Source organism: Plenodomus lingam (genome assembly GCF_022343315.1).
Source record: "Plenodomus lingam strain CAN1 chromosome Unknown contig_14, whole genome shotgun sequence".
Taxonomy (NCBI): domain Eukaryota; kingdom Fungi; phylum Ascomycota; class Dothideomycetes; order Pleosporales; family Leptosphaeriaceae; genus Plenodomus; species Plenodomus lingam.
In genome coordinates, this window is record NW_027093932.1 from 2,662,963 (window position 1) to 2,680,125 (window position 17,163).

The 17,163-nt window shown below is 53.3% G+C and overlaps 7 protein-coding genes across 7 annotated transcripts; 4 read left to right on the forward strand and 3 right to left on the reverse strand.

Moving 5' to 3' along the window:
- Window positions 1–38: 38 nt before the first annotated feature.
- Window positions 39–3,741, reverse strand: IAQ61_002929 (uncharacterized protein). Its single transcript, XM_066095761.1, has 3 exons — window positions 3,318–3,741; window positions 721–3,245; window positions 39–672 (listed from the first exon to the last, which is right to left on the reverse strand). Exons 1-3 carry the CDS (start codon window positions 3,439–3,441, stop codon window positions 559–561), a joined length of 2,763 nt encoding a protein of 920 aa, XP_065954597.1. The 5' UTR covers window positions 3,442–3,741; the 3' UTR covers window positions 39–558.
- A 64-nt stretch (window positions 3,742–3,805) lies between these two features.
- IAQ61_002930 (uncharacterized protein) lies at window positions 3,806–5,940 on the forward strand. Its single transcript, XM_066095762.1, has 2 exons — window positions 3,806–4,762; window positions 4,816–5,940. Exons 1-2 carry the CDS (start codon window positions 4,361–4,363, stop codon window positions 5,725–5,727), a joined length of 1,314 nt encoding a protein of 437 aa, XP_065954598.1. The 5' UTR covers window positions 3,806–4,360; the 3' UTR covers window positions 5,728–5,940.
- On the reverse strand, window positions 5,941–7,773 carry IAQ61_002931 (uncharacterized protein). The gene is made up of 2 exons (XM_066095763.1): window positions 6,993–7,773; window positions 5,941–6,772 (listed from the first exon to the last, which is right to left on the reverse strand). The coding sequence occupies exons 1-2, from the start codon at window positions 7,231–7,233 to the stop codon at window positions 6,093–6,095; spliced, it is 921 nt and encodes a 306-aa protein (XP_065954599.1). The 5' UTR covers window positions 7,234–7,773; the 3' UTR covers window positions 5,941–6,092.
- A 406-nt stretch (window positions 7,774–8,179) lies between these two features.
- On the forward strand, window positions 8,180–10,264 carry IAQ61_002932 (uncharacterized protein). Its single transcript, XM_003843265.2, has 2 exons — window positions 8,180–9,005; window positions 9,060–10,264. Exons 1-2 carry the CDS (start codon window positions 8,562–8,564, stop codon window positions 10,143–10,145), a joined length of 1,530 nt encoding a protein of 509 aa, XP_003843313.1. The 5' UTR covers window positions 8,180–8,561; the 3' UTR covers window positions 10,146–10,264.
- Window positions 10,265–10,639: 375 nt separating this feature from the next.
- IAQ61_002933 (uncharacterized protein) lies at window positions 10,640–11,634 on the forward strand (the record flags this gene model as incomplete). The annotated part of the gene is made up of 4 exons (XM_066095764.1): window positions 10,640–10,735; window positions 10,785–11,189; window positions 11,237–11,407; window positions 11,464–11,634. 4 exons carry the CDS (start codon window positions 10,640–10,642, stop codon window positions 11,632–11,634), a joined length of 843 nt encoding a protein of 280 aa, XP_065954600.1.
- Window positions 11,635–11,659: 25 nt separating this feature from the next.
- On the reverse strand, window positions 11,660–12,307 carry IAQ61_002934 (uncharacterized protein; the record flags this gene model as incomplete). The annotated part of the gene is made up of 1 exon (XM_003843263.1): window positions 11,660–12,307. The coding sequence occupies one exon, from the start codon at window positions 12,305–12,307 to the stop codon at window positions 11,660–11,662; it is 648 nt and encodes a 215-aa protein (XP_003843311.1).
- Window positions 12,308–12,915: 608 nt separating this feature from the next.
- Window positions 12,916–16,434, forward strand: IAQ61_002935 (uncharacterized protein; the record flags this gene model as incomplete). Its single annotated transcript, XM_066095765.1, has 3 exons — window positions 12,916–13,607; window positions 13,657–16,051; window positions 16,108–16,434. The coding sequence occupies 3 exons, from the start codon at window positions 12,916–12,918 to the stop codon at window positions 16,432–16,434; spliced, it is 3,414 nt and encodes a 1,137-aa protein (XP_065954601.1).
- Window positions 16,435–17,163: the final 729 nt, after the last annotated feature.

The window sequence follows — 17,163 nt, forward strand, 5'->3', positions numbered from 1 at the left end:
TTCTGGCTTCGTCCTCCACTCACCTAAAAATAACGTTGGGGGCTTCTACCTACTGTGTACTACTACTACTACTACTACGACTATATACTGACTACAGGTGAGCGTTTGCTGTGCATACAGTGCCTAGGTAGGCACCTAGTAACTTATAGTACACCATCGTTTTTTCACATGTCTTCAAGTCTCTATCCACATCAACCAGATACCTATGCACTACCTATCATACCAACAAGACCGCATGTATCCGACATAACAACAACAAAAAACATCTCCTTAACCAAGCCATGCAATATCTGCGCGTTTCAGCCCTTGATTGCAAACATCTCCTCCACTTCTATTATTATCAATCTATGGCAAATCTTCCACTCCATGCACTGACCAACCCCGTCCCGTCCACAAATTTCAAACAACTATACGGAAATACGGACGGATGGATGCGCCTACACTCCTCCGTCGGCCTGCCTTTGTCATGTCCCATTCAAACTGTCATTGCCCCGAACCCCGGCCCTCGACCCCAGCACTGTAGTATAATGGAGATCCCAAACGCCCGTCCATCCCGCTTCAAGCAGGTGGTATCATGGTCCAAGTCGCCGCATCACAACTGACTTCTTCAAAGTTGTGCATAACGTCAAACCCCATTGCAGAAAACCCGTCAAAATTCCCGTCTCCGTCCATCTGTCCAACGTTAGCAAGTACTGGCAATCAAGGCCGGCAAGCACGTACATAGTCTAGCAAGCAGGCGTTGCAACCCTGCTGTTTGATCTGCCGCATCCCGAGGAGAATCAAGCCCTGCAGGAGCGTCGAGTATTCTCCAACGCTGGGCGAGATGACGGGCGAAGAGATGCCGCCTGCCGCCTCGTTGAGGTCCTTGAGAGGCGGTATGTAATCCGAAAGTCGCGAATGGTGGTTGTAGAGGACCACGGTGCCCACGAGCGCCCCATCTTCTGGCCGTTTGGCACGGATGATGCCGCACGCAGAGGGATCGGAAAGGGCAAGTTTGTACACCTCAGCCAAACCTTGGCGGTTGCTGGTCTTGATATGGTCCAGTATGGGTCCGGCATAGTCCCATCCATAGACAAGATCAAACTGTGCACCCGCGCTTGCAAGGCTTTTGGCCATGCCATCGGGCGGGTTCCAGCTCTGTAAATTACGGGCAACCATATTGCACACCGGACGAGATAGTGCTGCTCCCCACCCCAGGCCCGCAAACCACGAGCGCAGGCGTTTTCGCTCATTGCCATGCCCAGTTGGTATGCCCAAATACACACTAGGCAGGCGAGATCCTAGCTGGAATCTTTTGATGCCTTCTTTTTGTAGCAGTGTCCGTATCGCTCGATTGTGCAACGAGTGGCCGATGGAAAGCTTCCTCCGAGCCGGATCGACGAATAACGCTGCAATGACCCCGGTACCGGTCGACTTGAAGAAGTAAGTTGCGACGAAGCCGTACAGAGCTTGCGTACTGCTATTTCTCACAACAAAATGTGACTCTTCCACTTCCGTGTGGTGCAGAACAAACGAGTTGGAGGTTGCGCTTGACAGCTCCGATCTCTGGCTTGGTATCGTGCTGGCCACGACTGCCGCGATGAGATTGTCAAGAGCGTTTGCGTCTCGATCCTCGTTGAAGATCTCGACCAACCAATGTTGCCTTGACGGGTGCAATTTCTGGCTCTTGCTTATCGTCCCTGGTAAAGTGCCAGTTGGAGTGAGCTCGCCATATAGTACTCTTACCAAAGAGTTGAGTGCTGTCTCCGTGAAGTCGTAGGTACAGATGTAAGTACCAATAGACGTATCCATGGCAAAGTCGTACGGTGAGCTCACCGCTACAACTATCAGAGGCTTCTCACGTCGCTCGCCACCAGTCGTGTACTGCATGTTGCAGATCATGGATACGTGTTTGGTGAAACCGCTCTGGTAAAGGTTACGATTTGCATCGGCGGTCAGTACGATGATGGCACTCGCTCGATTGATGAGATTTTCGTGAACTGGCCGAACTCCATTAGCAGTGTACGATGTATGTAGAACCCGGCCATTGCGTTGCCTCGCCAATGAACGTCCCAATTCCCTAAAGACCCGTTCACCACTCATTACAGATGAACTCCTCTCCCACGCAGCGGGCTCTGGCGAATGACTGGCTGCACCACTGGCAGCATCTGACAATGCCCGCGACGCAGCAGATGCAGCTAGAGGCTTGACAAGTGGAGTCAGCAAAAGAAGCTCTTCCTCGCTTTCCAAGATATTCGTTAATGGTAGCAACCTGTTCTTATCGCGTACGACCGTTATAGAGCTGTTGTAAGCCTTTGTAGACAGGGCGGTATGCGAAGGTTGGAGGGTGTCCAAGTAGCTGATTCCGGGGGGGTTCAACGCTTTCTCCCACGACGTGCATTTCTTCTTCATTTCCAACACGCGTCGAAGGGAGTTGAATATTCTGTCCCTGGACACCATTTCGCTTTCGATACCGGTCTTTAGGCCTTTGAGGCCTTCTTGCTGTAGTGAAAACGAACGGCATAGCAAGACAACGTCGCAGCCAGCATTCACCGCCATGACCGTACCGCCACCTACCCCAATATTGTGACTGAGGGCATCCATCTCCAGACATTCCGAGACCACGACGCCGTCAAACTTTAGGTCTTTTCGAAGCAGCTCGTCGACGACCTGTTCGGACAGACAGGCGTGCATGGCGTTTAGACCAGCCGAAGACATGGCACATCCGCCGACCATCATAGAATCAAGCCCTCTCTCGATGGCCTTCTTGAATGGTACAAGGGCGCTAAGACTGAGCTGTTCTAGAGATTCCGTGATTATTGGCACGTCCAGGGTGGATCCCAAGAACTCGAGGTTTCCATATGATGGAAAGTGCTTCCCAAGAGTTACTACACCGGCTTCTTTATAACCCTGCATAAAGGCACATCCAAACGCGGACACCTCCTGAGGGTCGTCACCAGCCGTACGGACACCAAGAGGTTGATTGCGGGCATTAGTAAGTACATCGAGACATGGCCCAAAGATCCAGTTGATGCCACAGGCAGCAATCTCCTGTGCAGTGGACTTTGCTACCTCGAATGCGAGATCGGTTGACCCCGTTGCTGCCATGCCCATGGTGCTGGGGTACTGTCGGATGTAAATCTCATCGAAGAGGCTGTTGACACCGCCATTCTCCTGGTCTATGCCTATGGCCAGAGGAACCGGGTGGCCAGCATCGTGAGCAATCTTTTGCAGCTCGTAGCAGAGCTTGGTCGTCTCTTCAGCAGCTGTGTCTTGTTAATCATTATGTCAAGTCACGTGTCATGGTACCGAGACCAATTGTCATGGGCATGCCTCACATTTGAGGTTTTTCGCAGTCAGCAGTAAGCTGCCGACATGATGATCCTCGATCAGCGTCCTGATGTGGGGGGTTATTGACGTGCCATCAAAGCCCATCATGAACAGTTGACCCTTTTGCGACATTGAACGCACCGTTAGCTAGTGCACTTGCAGCGCGTTGACGAAAGCGACCCACCATTGTCCTGCATCATGCAAACGAACATTCGTTAGTCGGATCCTGGGTAGCATTTGCGCATCAAAGTGGACGGACGACGAAGCTCACCTATCAAGATCATCCCACACAGGCGCAAGCTTCTCCGGCCGGGCCATGATGACAGCGCCGGACGTTTCCCGGTCTGATGTGACTTGGGGCGGGCGATGGAGATTGAGGCTTGAACGTGACTCGCAATAGGTTGATATGAGGGAAAGATGGGGAAGATGGCACGGTAGCATTCACGCCTTCGGGGCCGGGGGGAGGGGGGGGGAGGGGGTTGTTAAGCGAAGATCCGCTAGGTAGTAAACATGTTGGACAGTTGACGTTGGCGCATCGTTACACCCACAGTGACCACACACTCTCCTCCTCCCGCGATAGACAAGTCCGTTGAGAATACCACCTTGCCTGCCCCCTCCCCCCACCATGGGCCCAGAAAATGCGGCATCGGCTCGGTCAGTTGGATAGGCTGGACGGCCCTTTGGAGCTGTGTTACATCGACATCGACTTCATCGGCCAGTTGTGGTGTCCGAATGGGACGCATGCACAGCGACGGCCCTCGATGAGGTCGCTGTGATGGGCATTTCCACGTGCCTCGAGGGTTTGCACGACGTCATGTCTGTGGACTCGTCCACATCGTGTTTCCTCGATATCAGCTGTCGTGTTCCCGCCGTTTCAATCCGAGGATTGTTGGGCTTTCAAGCTTGTCTCAACCGCGTGCGACCAACCCATCTGTCCATTTCCGGTCCAAGGTTGTCACCACCATCCTTGTACCTGCTTCTGCTCTGGGCACCGGCCTTCTACTTGCATCTCCCCCCGTACGCCCCTGCATAAGGCACCTTGCTTCTCGAGATGCCATCGATTGTGCCAATGAACGGCACCTTTGCCCGTGCTCCTGGCACCTCTGGCATTATAAAGTTCACCAACTGCTTGCTGGTCCAAGACGACAGTCTGGTCAAGGCCGATTTATGGGTGAGCTCGTCCACCGGGAAGATACTAAACGGACAAGAGATATTGTACGAGCATCGGACTGCGCCAGAGGAAATCGTTGACCTGGGTGGCCGGATCCTCTCGCCCGGCTTCATCGATACACAACTCAATGGTGCCTACGGATTCGATTTTTCTGTCATTCCGGATGAGGGAACTTCAGCGTACAGCAAGGGAGTCCGCCGCGTCAACCGAAGTCTGGTCACGACAGGTGTCACATCGTACCTCCCGACGCTGACATCTCAACCACCTAAAGTCTATCAAAAGGTGATTTGCCATGGTAGTAAGCCGCGTTGGGACAGCTACTAACGCCGTGTCAGGCACTTCCTTATCTTGGCCCATCCGGTCACGCACGCGATGCTTCATACGGCTCAGAATCACTAGGCGCGCACTGCGAAGGTCCTTTTCTCAATCCCACCAAGAATGGCATCCACAATACCTCTGTTCTCCGTGACCCAATCGACGGTGTAGCCTCTCTATCAGCCTGCTATGGTAGCACCAACCTCAGCCCTTCAACCATCAAACTGGTCACACTTGCCCCCGAACTACCTGGCGCCTTGCCCACCATACAAGCGCTGACCGAAAGTGGCATCATCGTCTCAATCGGCCACTCGGAAGCCTCCTACGAGGAAGCCAAGACAGGCATCCGGTCAGGTGCAAGCATGATCACCCATCTCTTCAATGCCATGCGACCCCTGCACCACCGCAACCCAGGCATCTTCGGTCTCCTCGGCACACCCTCGTCCTCCATCCAGAAACCCTACTTCGGCATCATCGCAGACGGCATCCACCTGCACCCGACCTCGATCAAGATTGCATGGAACGCCCATCCCGACGGCCTCATCCTCGTCACAGACGCAATGCGCCTCGCCGGCATGCCGGATGGAACCTATGATTGGACAAATGGCTCCCGCATCATCAAGAACGGCGCCCTGCTTACCCTCGAGGAAAACGGAAAGATTGCTGGTAGCAGTATCCAGCTCGTCGACTGCGTCACCAACTTTCTCAACTGGACCGGTGCAAGCGTGCCCCAGGCGCTCAAGGCGGTGACGCAGACGCCCGCGAGGATGCTGGGTGTAGAAGGGGTCAAGGGGACGTTGAGGGAGGGCGCGGACGCGGATTTGGTGGTGCTGGATCTGCAAGAGGGTGCGGTGCCAGGGGAGAAGAAAATGGTGGTGGATGAGGTATGGAAGTTTGGTGTCAAGGTTTTTGAAAGGGCGCAGGGTGTTTGAAGTAGGAGGTCGATTTTTTACAGTGTTGGTGTCGTTCCCATACGCAATGATGGATTGAGATCAAGACTGCTGCCGGCCAATTCGTGCTCAAGGATGCTGGACCCTAGATTGTACACATCACACCTTTTCATTCTCACTCGATTAGACATGACTTAGACTGTAGTTAATTACCAAGATACCAAGACAACATAGTAGTTCTTCCTTCCTTCCCATTGCATGCATCCACAAGCACCACGAAGCCGTCCTTTTCAAGAGTTTAAATAAATCGGGTATAATCAAGCGTGATGGGTATCTCGAAAATAGAATCCAAAAGAAAGACGTATTCGTGCCCGTAAAACCGCTCATTATGCCCCTTTCGCTCAAAATCAGCAGCATCTGCCCCCTTTGCTCTTCTGCACGCGGACAATATCATCTTCCCATTCCTGCTGATGTCCCACCAGGCCAGGGGTGTTGGGGAACCCAAGCCAGCTGCGGCGTTGGTCGCCTGCGCCGATCCTGAAGCTTCCGTTGCCGTTGGCAGGGTGATCAAAGTAGCCTGGGTTGCCATTAATGTCGACGCCAGGTGTCATGCCGACCATGGCGAGAGTGCGCTGTTCCTCTTCAAACTTCTTTTGTTGTTGCTCGACAAGTTTGCGGGTGATTACGCGAAAGACTTCATCGACGCCCTCGCCATCTTTTGCACTGATCTCGTGACAGCAGTCCCAGCCAATGTCTTGTCCCCAGAAGCCGCTAGATCGGTTGCTTTGTGGTGAGGCGAGAGCACCACTTTGGAAGGCGGCCGGGACGGAGCCCCAGCCAGTGGTTTGGCTGCTCGGTGCCTGCACAGCCTGCGCGGGGTATAGGTTCTCGGCAACGTACGCGATGCAACGCTCAAAGGGGACTTTGCGTTTCGATGGATCTTCGGCGACAATGTCTGACTTGGTTCCAACGACGTGGAGGATAACTTCCTCTCCCAGATTGGTCTTGAGTTCTTTCAGCCAGCGGCCCATTTCTTCAAAGGACTGAGGATCTGTAATATCATAGCACAGTACAGCTGCATTTGCGCCTGTTGGGGATGCGATTAGTTTCTGTACAATATCATTTAAACACAAAAGAGTGGGGTGGACGTTGATTTCGACCTCGATACCCTGGAATGTCTAATGGGCCGAGGCAAGTCAGGAGACCAGGCTATCGCGGTAACGCAAGGAATTTGAATACGAAGAAAGGGGGTGTTTTGGGGAAAGGTCCAAACCCGCGATACGGAATCGGTGTGTGACTGGACGTACCTCTGTAGTAGAGCTTTGTGATGGACCGAAATCTCTCCTGCCCGGCTGTATCCCATATTTGAAGACGTACGACTGTAGATGTGTCGATGTCCACCACTCGCTTGGTCAGGAAGGATGCGCCCACTGTGGATTGAGTGGACGGTGGTGTAAACGCGTTCCTCACGTAGCGATGGACGAGAGACGTCTTTCCGACGCCCTGGCTGCCCAGGACCACGATTTTGGCCTCTAGACTGTTCGTCATGGCCGTGGAATCGGCTGGAATGGAGATGCGAGCAGGCAGAGGCTGAGGGAGTGCGCGGACCGCAGGCGGATTCGCGGAGATGATGTATGTTCGGGTTGGGCAGCGACCTCAGGCACGGTGCTTGTTTTGGGCCTGGGGAGTGAGAAGCGGTCGTCTCGTTGGCGGTCGTAGGACAAGTTGCATGGCGGGTTGAAGGCGGCAGGGCGTCGTGAAGAAGGACATGAGCCCGTCCAGAAGCCTGACGTAGTTGTGGACCGGATTATGAGGGACTGCGAGCGACCCAAACGACGAGTGACATCGCGGGTCCATATGGCGCTTGCACGCTGCATGGCTTGGCTACGGGGGCCATGTGACGGCGATCGCGCGATGGGCTTGCAGTCAGCTAGGCCAGCCTAACTGGAGCGTAGGTATGTAGGGACCATGACGCTTGCCTATCGTAAAGGATAGAGATAGAGGCATGGCATTATCTATCCATTGCAGCTGGGGCGGGAGGAGGGGGGGAAGGCAAGGAATGAGAGGGGGAAGAGAGAGAGGGCGAAGAGAGAGGGGGGGAAGAGAGAGAGGGCGAAGAGAGAGAGGGGGAAGAGAGAGAGAGAGGGGGGGGGGCGGAGGGGGATTATCGTTGTGTGGTGTGTCTGAAGAGCTGGAAGAGCACGCGTGCTGAGGTTGCGCCATGGCCGTTGTGTCCATCCAGCTTCGTTGTAGGTTAGAACTACAGTGTTTGTGACTGCATTGTTGCATGGGCATGCACGTCATAGAGTAAGTATTCCCAGTTAGTCTGAGCGGCGGTGCAGGACGGAGGTGCAGCGCGTCCGATTGGAAGTGTCTGCTGGCAGCGACAGCCTTGGTGCACGCACTCCTGCACGCTCTCCAGGTCGTCGTATGTGTACATGGAGTAGTAGTAGAAGTACACACAATGTGCCGTACCTACACTCCACTCTCTCGTGCAGGGTATATTTGGAGTCTCGAGCCATGCACGCTGCCCTGCCACCTTGCCTCAAAGCTGGACGGACCTATCCGCGAGCTGCGTTTACCAACACCCCAGCCGGCTTACCGCTTTGGACTGGCCTGCACTCCCGAGGCCTCCTCTCCAGAGGCCAGTTGCGGGGACGAGATGCACCGAGGAGCCAAGGGGGCACTTCACTCGTTCCGTCAATATCCCAGTCAGCCCGCGCATCTTGCCCTCGCCTCGTCGTCTAGTGGCTACTGCGATTCTATACTCTTGTCTTTGCCCCTACCATCATAAGACTGTCCTTCTTCTTGCTTGTGTGTCTTGATCCATTGTTTTTCATTTCCCTTCATTTCCATCCCATCCCACAATCACCGTCATGAATCGGGACAGCAATAATACGCAGGCGGTCAAGCTCACGGGCGAGGAGATTGCAAAGCACAGCAACAGCGAATCGTGCTGGGTCATTGTCCACGGTCGCGCATACGATGTCACAGAGTTCTTGCCAGAACACCCCGGAGGCGCAAAGATCATTTTGAAGTATGCGGGGAAAGACGCCACAGAAGCGTACGAGCCCATCCACCCTCCCGACACACTGGACAAGTACTTGCACAAGTCCAAGCATTTGGGAGAGGTCGACATGGGCACCGTCAAAGAAGAGGCCAAGGAACACGATCCGGATGAGGAGGAGCGACAGAAGCGCATTGAGCGTATGCCCATCTTGGAGCAATGCTACAACCTGATGGACTTCGAGGCTGTTGCACGAAATGTCATGAAGAAATCAGCCTGGGCCTACTACTCCAGCGGTGCTGACGACGAGATTGTAGGACTTGACCAAACGTCTCGCACTCTAGAGCATATGCTAATAGCCTTCTAGACTCTACGTGAAAATCACAACGCATTCCACAAGATATGGTTCCGCCCACGCGTCCTCATCGATGTCGAAAAGGTCGACACAACCACCACAATGCTTGGTGCAAAGGTCGACATACCCTTCTACGTGACAGCAACGGCCTTGGGCAAGCTTGGAAACCCAGAGGGCGAGGTTGTCCTCACCCGAGGCGCACGCAAACACAATGTCATTCAGATGATTCCCACACTGGCATCCTGCTCGTTTGACGAAATCATGGACGAGGCCAAAGACGGTCAAGTCCAGTGGTTGCAACTCTACGTGAACAAAGACCGAGATGTCACGAGACGAATCGTGGAACACGCCGAGAAGCGCGGCTGCAAGGGCCTCTTCATCACTGTCGATGCGCCGCAGCTCGGTCGTCGCGAGAAAGACATGCGTAGTAAGTTTGAAGATGTTGGGAGCAACGTGCAGAGCACCGGCGGTGACAATGTGGACCGAAGTCAAGGCGCCGCACGAGCCATCTCGTCCTTCATTGACCCGAGCCTCAGCTGGAAGGACATTCCTTGGTTCAGGAGCATCACCAAAATGCCCATCATCTTGAAGGGTGTCCAGTGCGTAGAGGATGTAATCCGCGCAGTCGAGATCGGTGTCGAGGGTGTTGTTCTCTCAAATCATGGTGGTCGTCAGCTTGACTTTGCTCGCTCTGGCGTCGAGGTCCTTGCCGAGGTTATGCCAGTCCTTCGCCAACGTGGCTGGCAAGATCGCATTGAGGTATACATCGACGGCGGTATACGCCGAGCCACAGACATTATCAAGGCCGTTGCACTGGGTGCAAAGGGTGTGGGCATTGGACGGCCATTCCTTTATGCCATGTCTGCGTACGGACTGCCTGGTGTGGATCGCGCGATGCAGCTGCTGAAAGACGAGATGGAGATGAACATGCGCCTCATCGGAGCATCGTGCATTGCGGATTTAAATCCTTCCATGCTCGACACTCGAGGTTTAAGCATGCACACGGCGCCCGTGCCGCAAGACACACTTGGCTTGAATGTCTATGATCCACTCCTTGGGCCTCAAGAGAAGGCTGTAAGAGAAAAGTCCAAGCTGTAGGCTGTTGTTGGAAGAAGAGGCAGACGCAGACTATGTTGTACATATTTCGATTTGACACGTGTTGCTGGAGTTTTATTGTGCACAATGCAAATTCGCTTGTAGTTCCTCTGATTGCAACGGGTTTGCCATGGTGATAACAAGGAACATGCTACAATCTATGTCCTATTCATGTGACTGAAACCTGGTCCCTCACAAACTTGAGGATGTCGATAATCAACGGAGGATAAGAATTTCCCTGGTCCGCATCTTAAAAGCGCCCGCGCCCCCACGCACGTGAGAGCGCGTCTGTGGGGTCAAGGCTGCTGCGGCCCGATGGTTCGTTTCCCCGAAGCCTGCAACCTCGAACGATGATGCTTGCTTCTTGTGCACATTGACTTCTCCACATTCACAGGATTCCACACCAACAATAACATTTTACCCCGCCGCCTCGCTCTTATATTTACTAAATCCCTTCTTGCTTTTTTGCTTCTTTTGAATTTTTACACTTATTTACTATGACTGGTACAGAACACCCTGGCCAAGTCGATGACGGCTGGGACGAAGCACAATGCACCTCAGCGCTGGCACATTTAGAGCGACTACAGGCACAGGTGATGGAATCCACGAGTAGTCATAGATTTGATCGCTAACAAGTAGCAGATCGATGATCTACGCCTCGCCATCCCCCAGATAGTCGAACCGTTCCACCAACCCTTTACTTCCACCACCTTCAAACAGTATGCGCAAGGCGCCATGAGCTCACAGAACGGCATCAAGTCGCTCAACGAGCAATGGAATAGTCTTGAGAACCAGAAGACCTTCGAGCATGTTAGGAAAAGTTATGCTACCAACTCAGATCTCTCCGCAAGCACAACGATACCATCCTACGGTTGGCAAGAGAGAGCGCGCAGCAATACAGATCCAGTTCAGAATGTGCATAGTGATGTTATAGAAGAAAATTGTGCCGTTCTCAGCGACAAGGACGTCTCACGCATCATAGTCGAGTTCCAAAAGAAACGACCCGACATCAAACTGGAGACACAGGACGACGACCAAACTATATTGGTATGATGGCTACTCAAACTTCAGTGATTGGCGCTGACACTCGGGAGATGTATTTTATATCTACTTCGAAAAAGCTAGAGTTCCGTATTGTCATTGAACGCGATGCGAACGGTCGACACAAACTTGCAGCTGACTGCCTGGGACCCAAGGAGCTCCTTCAAGCCATCACACGATGCATAGCGTCACGTCCAAACGCAAACGACTTGGAGTATCTATTGGTATGTTCCATTTGCGCTTTCTTTCGATCCGCTGATAGAGATTCTAACAAAGACAGGATATGTTGGCTGCATACAAGACCATGAAGCCACCATCATGTGCTAAATGCGCCAAAATTCTTGACCAAACAATGTTGCCACCAACTGCGAGACGAAGTAAGCAGGTTGAAACCCCAAATGCCACGATGGAAACAGTCTGGGAGGCTTTCCATGAAGGTTGCATTGGATGATAGACCTCCCTCCCAGCTAGTACTTCTATAAAGCCCACCACGGGACTGTGTAGTGTAAATGTGCACCCGGGGCACCCTGGCCAAACTCATTATCAATAGGTCCGCCTAGGACCTGGGGCAGATATTGGTCGTCTTGCCACCACTGCCCATTTAAATCCCTGACGGCTTCGGGATATTTGTTCCAACTTCTGTTCCTATAGGGCTCCGGCTGCCAGATGGCATCTGTCCACATTGCCGGGTATGGTGAGACATATTTTCGAGTCCGAAAATCGTATTTTTTCCAAGGCGGTCGCCCCCAGAGCCCGCGGTCGCGCGTCCATGGCGAATATTTTTTCGTGTTGAACCTAAAGCCCATACCACGATCATCTAGGTCTGAATGCCTGGACCACTCAGCTCGTGTGGGGCGGTTGGGTATGCAGTCATTTTTATTTGCGCCGAACGCGACATAGATATCAGGACCTTGGTTTCGCAGGACATCTTTCAAGCGACCCCACGTAGATCCATTCTTTCCATCTTTGGGCCATATGAAAGCCTTTGCTGTCTTTTTCTGGTTGAGCTTCCGACCGTCTTGATACCATCCTCGTGGGAGACGAGGTTCGTCAGCATATTCGGCTACTCGATGTCTCCAACCTTCGTCAGTCTGGCCGAATTTAGGCGGCAAAAAGCCCGCCATTGTGCAAATGGAATTAGGAAGTCAAGAGGGATGTGAGTTTGGGAAAACAGCATGCTTGTGGAATCTGCCCTGGTTTATAGATACTACTCGAGTTTGTTGGATTGGGTTAGATAGTAATGACATACACCGTCAGTACAGAAGCACGCCTGCTGAAGAGTCATTCTGTGCCATGATTTGCGTAAGTGTTAGAAGCCATTGAAGTGTTTCCCCGCCCGATCTCGACTGAGCAAACGAATTCAGCATGAATTAGACATTTAGCAAGCATGCGTGATGTGTTGAGTCGGTGCCGGCATTGCTTGTTCTTCGTCAAACGAGCAGGTTGCAGCCAAACGAACGTGCAATTTTCAATATGGCCAATGAACTTAAGAAAGTAACATGATGGCCTATGTACTAGATCTCCAGACCTAATCGCAGACATGCAACGATATGAGATCAAGATGGCCGAATCGTCTCATTGTCTTGAATAGGACGGGTTGGGTTACCCACCAAAACGTAAGCTAGTGATTGTCAGGGATCCCAGGGCACGGACTTCTTGAGCTTGAACAACGCGATTTCCTCTCCCCAGTTTGTTGTTCGTGGGACGATCAACAACACACAACACAACCGCCATGTCGTCGCTTTTCGGTCAGCCTGCCTCAAGTGGTGCCGCAACGGGAGGAGGACTTTTTGGCGCAACAACTGGTGCATCGACCGGAGCGACATCAGGCTTGTTCGGCAACCTAGGCGGCGGATCTACCAACGCGCAAGCCGGCACAGGACAGCAACAATCAGGCAGCGGAACCTTGGGCGGTGGCTTGTTCGGTGGTGGTCTTGGTGGAGCAAAGTCTACAGCAACCACCACACCGTCGCTGTTCGCTGGTGCAGGGTCGACGTCACAGCCGCAGGCACAAACGAGTGGCTTCTCGCTGTTCAACAACACTACGAATGCGCAAGCGAGCACGGCAAACCAGCAGCAAACAGGTGGCCTTGGGCAATCGTCTCTATTCGGAGGTGCCTCAACCCAGCAGCAGCCTCAACAACAGCAGCAGCAGCAGCAGCAGCAGCAACAGCAACAGCAACAGCAGTCACAGCAGGGCGCACCGTTATCCCAGTCGACCACAGGCACCACGCGCTCCGCACACTTCGACCATCTATTGGAACGGGGTCGCAAGCGCAATGCTGGTGAGAATGGCACGAGCAACTTCGATGAGCTGCCTTCGTTGCAGCTGGGCCTGGGAGACATTGCCCGCAAGGTGCGCAACCTGGGCTCTGGTGGCCCTTCGGCGGATCAAGTGCAGGACCGCGCACAAGATCGTGCTGCGTGAGTAGCTCCAATTACATGTCTTTTTACTCGTACTGACAACTTCCAGGCATTACCTGCTCTCGGCTTCAGGCGTGAAGATGGGTAGTACCCTTCGCGATCTGAACCAATTCTCCACGCAGGCAGGCATCCCCACAAATGGACAGGCGCAGAACCTCTTTGATGACGATGTCGATGGCTACATTTCGAACCTCCACTCCCAGTCAACCTTGGCACTTATCCAAGAAGGGCTCGAACAGTCCAAGCGCGACTTCGACACTTTTCTCGAAGACAACGTCCAGATTGAGTGGGACAAACAGCGGCAGCGAATCTATGAACACTTTGGGCTTGGTAGGCAAAGTGAGGATATGGCAGCCTCACAGGCTACATTTGGCAACACAGCCCGCGGAGCTTTCGGACGCTCGAACCGCAAGGGGCGATCCATGGGACCTAAGGGCGCGTCTGTAAATGGCAAATCGACCTTTGGAGCGACTTCGAGCGGCCCGCCTGTTCTCGGGGCCTCTACAAGTGTCCTCGGCGGACGGGATGGCTCCGATAAGTCGGTCTTGGGCGGTCCAGCTGGACCCCAAGATCGATATGCTCGCGACAAGCAGGAGCGGTTCATGGACGAAGTCAGGAAACTAAATGATGCGAGGTTGCGTGAAAACGCTTGCTCTCCACTGCACGCATTCTCCAATGTGGAGATGACGGCCGGCACAGACAATTCTGACTACTTCATCAACGCTTATGGCGCATTAATATCCATCATTGGCGAGAAGAACGAGCTCGAGGCCTCGAACCCTGGATCGAATCAGCCAAAGGAACGAAGCTTTGCCAAGGACTACCTCGACGATCAAAGCAACTCTGTTGCCTCCCTGCGAATACGCAAGCGTATTCTAGACGGTGCTTTGAAATATACCGAGACGAAGTTCCTCAGGGAAGTCGACCAGGTTGTACAAAAGCATCCTGCTGAGGCTCTTGTCGGCGGTGTACCATCTCTGCTCAACAAGATTCGCGGTTTCGTGCGAGCCAAGGTTGCCTTCAAAGAGTTGGGGCCGGATACGGATCTTCTCCAGCGGATCGGTGATGTCGGGGAAGAGTTCCCATGGGTTATCGTCTTCTACCTGCTGCGAGGAGGATTGCTTGCGGAAGCGGCTGACTATGTACGAGAGAAGAGGAACTTCTTCCAAAACACGGACAGAAACTTTTCCGCCGCAATCACCCAGTATGCGACGGATCCGGAGCGTAGACTAAACCCAGATACACAGCAGAAGATCAGCCATACCCACGCCCAGCGAACTCGACTTGGTGTCCCCGAAGACCCCTACCGCTTGGCTTGTTACAAGATTGTAGGCCGATGCGACATCAGTAAACGGAATTTGCAGCCCATCAACGAGAACATGGACGACTGGACATGGTTGCACTTCAACCTGGCTCGTGAAGGCAATCGAGCAGAAGAGAATGCTGGCGAGGTCTTTGGTCTGGAAGAACTGCGAAACACGATTAAAGAGGTGGGTCAGCGCCACTTCATGGACGATAATGCCGAGGCAGCTGGTGGATACGGTGTCTATTTCTATTTGTCTATACTCGCTGGCCTGTTTGAGCAAGCCATCAACTACCTCTACAGTCACAACTACATTTCTGCGGTACATTTTGCCATTGCTCTCGACTACTATGGACTCTTGCGAGTCTCCGACTGGACAACGACAGGAGGAGAAATCCTTACTTACACCACGCGGCAACAGCCGCAACTCAACTTTGGACGTGTGGTTGGCCACTACACCAGCGATTTCCGTGCTGCTCGTGCCGATGCTGCAGCTGATTACTTGATTCTCATCTGCATGAACGCCGACCTTCCGGGCGAAGCAGGCAGGCAACAGGCAGAGCTTTGCCATGAAGCGCTGCGTGAACTCGTTCTCGAGACACGCGAGTTTTCGACACTGTTGGGCGATGTAAAGTCGAATGGACAAACCACGCCTGGCCTTATTCAGGAACGACTACCGCTGCTTAAGCTGAAGGGCGAGAACGGCTTACTGAACACGATTACCCGCGAGGCTGCGAAGATGGCTGATGACAATGGACGTACGAATGATGCCATTCTGCTTTGCCACTTGGCTGGTGAATACGACAGCGTAGTCTCCATCCTGAACCGCGCTCTTGCGGAAGCGCTCTCTGTGGAGCTAGGACAGGAGCCACTGCGCCTGGAGCCCTTGAAGCCTCAGCTCACACCCGCAGAGAAGCAGACACAGCAACGACAGACTGGGGACGAATCTTCTGCGAGCCTGAGTATGCTCGGAACGGATGACCCAGTCGAGCTGGCAGAGAAAGTCATTGCCCTTTACAATGAAAACAACTCGTGGTGGAGGAAGGTTTCCCAAGTCAATCGGGAGACGATTGGCATATTGTACACCCTTAACAGGGCAAAGAAGGTCATCGAGGCCCGGGCCTATATGGAAGCACTCGGCGTACGTCTTTTGGTAGTGAAGGCTTTGTTATCCCTCGTACTGACTTTTCGTTGCAGCAAATCGAAAACTTGCGCATCTTGCCATTGACGGCCAAGGGCAACCTCAGCGACATCCGGTCGACGGCCAACAGCTTCTCCTCGTACCCACCGGAGATTGCACGCAACATTGGCAATGTTCTTCTGTGGTGCATTGGCTGTTGTTCACGCCATCGCGAGCACTTGCTCTCTGGCCAGTTTGACGACCCGATGCGCAAGGTGCTCGCAGACCAGCTGCTGCAAAAGGCAAAGGACTTGATGGTGTTTGCTGGGTTGATCAGGTACAAGTTGCCTCCAAGAGTGTTTGAGACGCTTGCGAGGGAGGGCCAAGATGTGGGTGCCTACTAGGAGGAATGGGAAAGCATGGGGGGTTGGTGATGGTGATGTTGCTTGTGGAGGGCATGATGTTGTCAGCGTCTCATTGAGCATTAGCTGTGTATGCACAAGTCTTGGTCGGTGCACACCAGGTGTCAGGCCATGTTAGATGCTGGTAGCGCGGTAGGGTTTTTCTTCTTGCGAAACAACTCCTTGAAGCGTGATGTACTCGGGTTCTATTTTCTGGTTCGACTGGGCAGGGTGTGTGCAGGAATGAGAGCAAGTGACGTGTTGTCAGATTGGGAAGGCCATTGACAAGGCGCCGAGGTGGTGTGACCCGCACTTGGTGGGCGAACCAGGGAGCTTTTCTTTTCTGTTGAAGATGCCCACGTCATTCGAGGAGCAAGCTGCAACGGGCAACGGGCAACGGGCAACGGGCAACGGGCAACGGGCAGCCCGGGGACAGGCAGAGAGAAAGTGAGAGACCGAGAGTGGGAGACATCACCCTATCACAAGGAACATAGCCTCCACGAGGCAGCGTTTATATAGAAAGGCCGTTGCCTACTACTAGGAGCACACTCTCTCAACCAACCCTTCTTCCTCCTCCATTGACAGTCGACGGATTGTGCTTTGCCTTCCTCCAGTTCGGTTGCAGCGATTCCGTGCGGATAGGCGCACAGAGATTACCGTACCCCTCCCCTCTCTTGCTCAACCTTCTCTCCCAACAGCTTCGTGGACCCTCTTTTTTACTTTTGCGCGGAT

Bases quoted from the DNA above. Each gene is read 5' to 3' on its own strand.
- IAQ61_002931 (XM_066095763.1), bottom strand. From the start codon at position 7,233: ATGACGAACAGTCTAGAGGCCAAAATCGTGGTCCTGGGCAGCCAGGGC. The intron at 6,773-6,992 runs GTACGTCCAGTC...CATCCCCAACAG, and splicing joins CACAAAGCTCTACTACAGAG to GCGCAAATGCAGCTGTACTG.
- IAQ61_002932 (XM_003843265.2), top strand. From the start codon at position 8,562: ATGAATCGGGACAGCAATAATACGCAGGCGGTCAAGCTCACGGGCGAG. The intron at 9,006-9,059 runs GTAGGACTTGAC...ATAGCCTTCTAG, and splicing joins GCGGTGCTGACGACGAGATT to ACTCTACGTGAAAATCACAA.
- IAQ61_002930 (XM_066095762.1), top strand. From the start codon at position 4,361: ATGCCATCGATTGTGCCAATGAACGGCACCTTTGCCCGTGCTCCTGGC. The intron at 4,763-4,815 runs GTGATTTGCCAT...ACGCCGTGTCAG, and splicing joins CACCTAAAGTCTATCAAAAG to GCACTTCCTTATCTTGGCCC.
- IAQ61_002929 (XM_066095761.1), bottom strand. From the start codon at position 3,441: ATGTCGCAAAAGGGTCAACTGTTCATGATGGGCTTTGATGGCACGTCA. The intron at 3,246-3,317 runs GTGAGGCATGCC...AACAAGACACAG, and splicing joins GACTGCGAAAAACCTCAAAT to CTGCTGAAGAGACGACCAAG. The intron at 673-720 runs GTACGTGCTTGC...AACGTTGGACAG, and splicing joins ACGCCTGCTTGCTAGACTAT to ATGGACGGAGACGGGAATTT.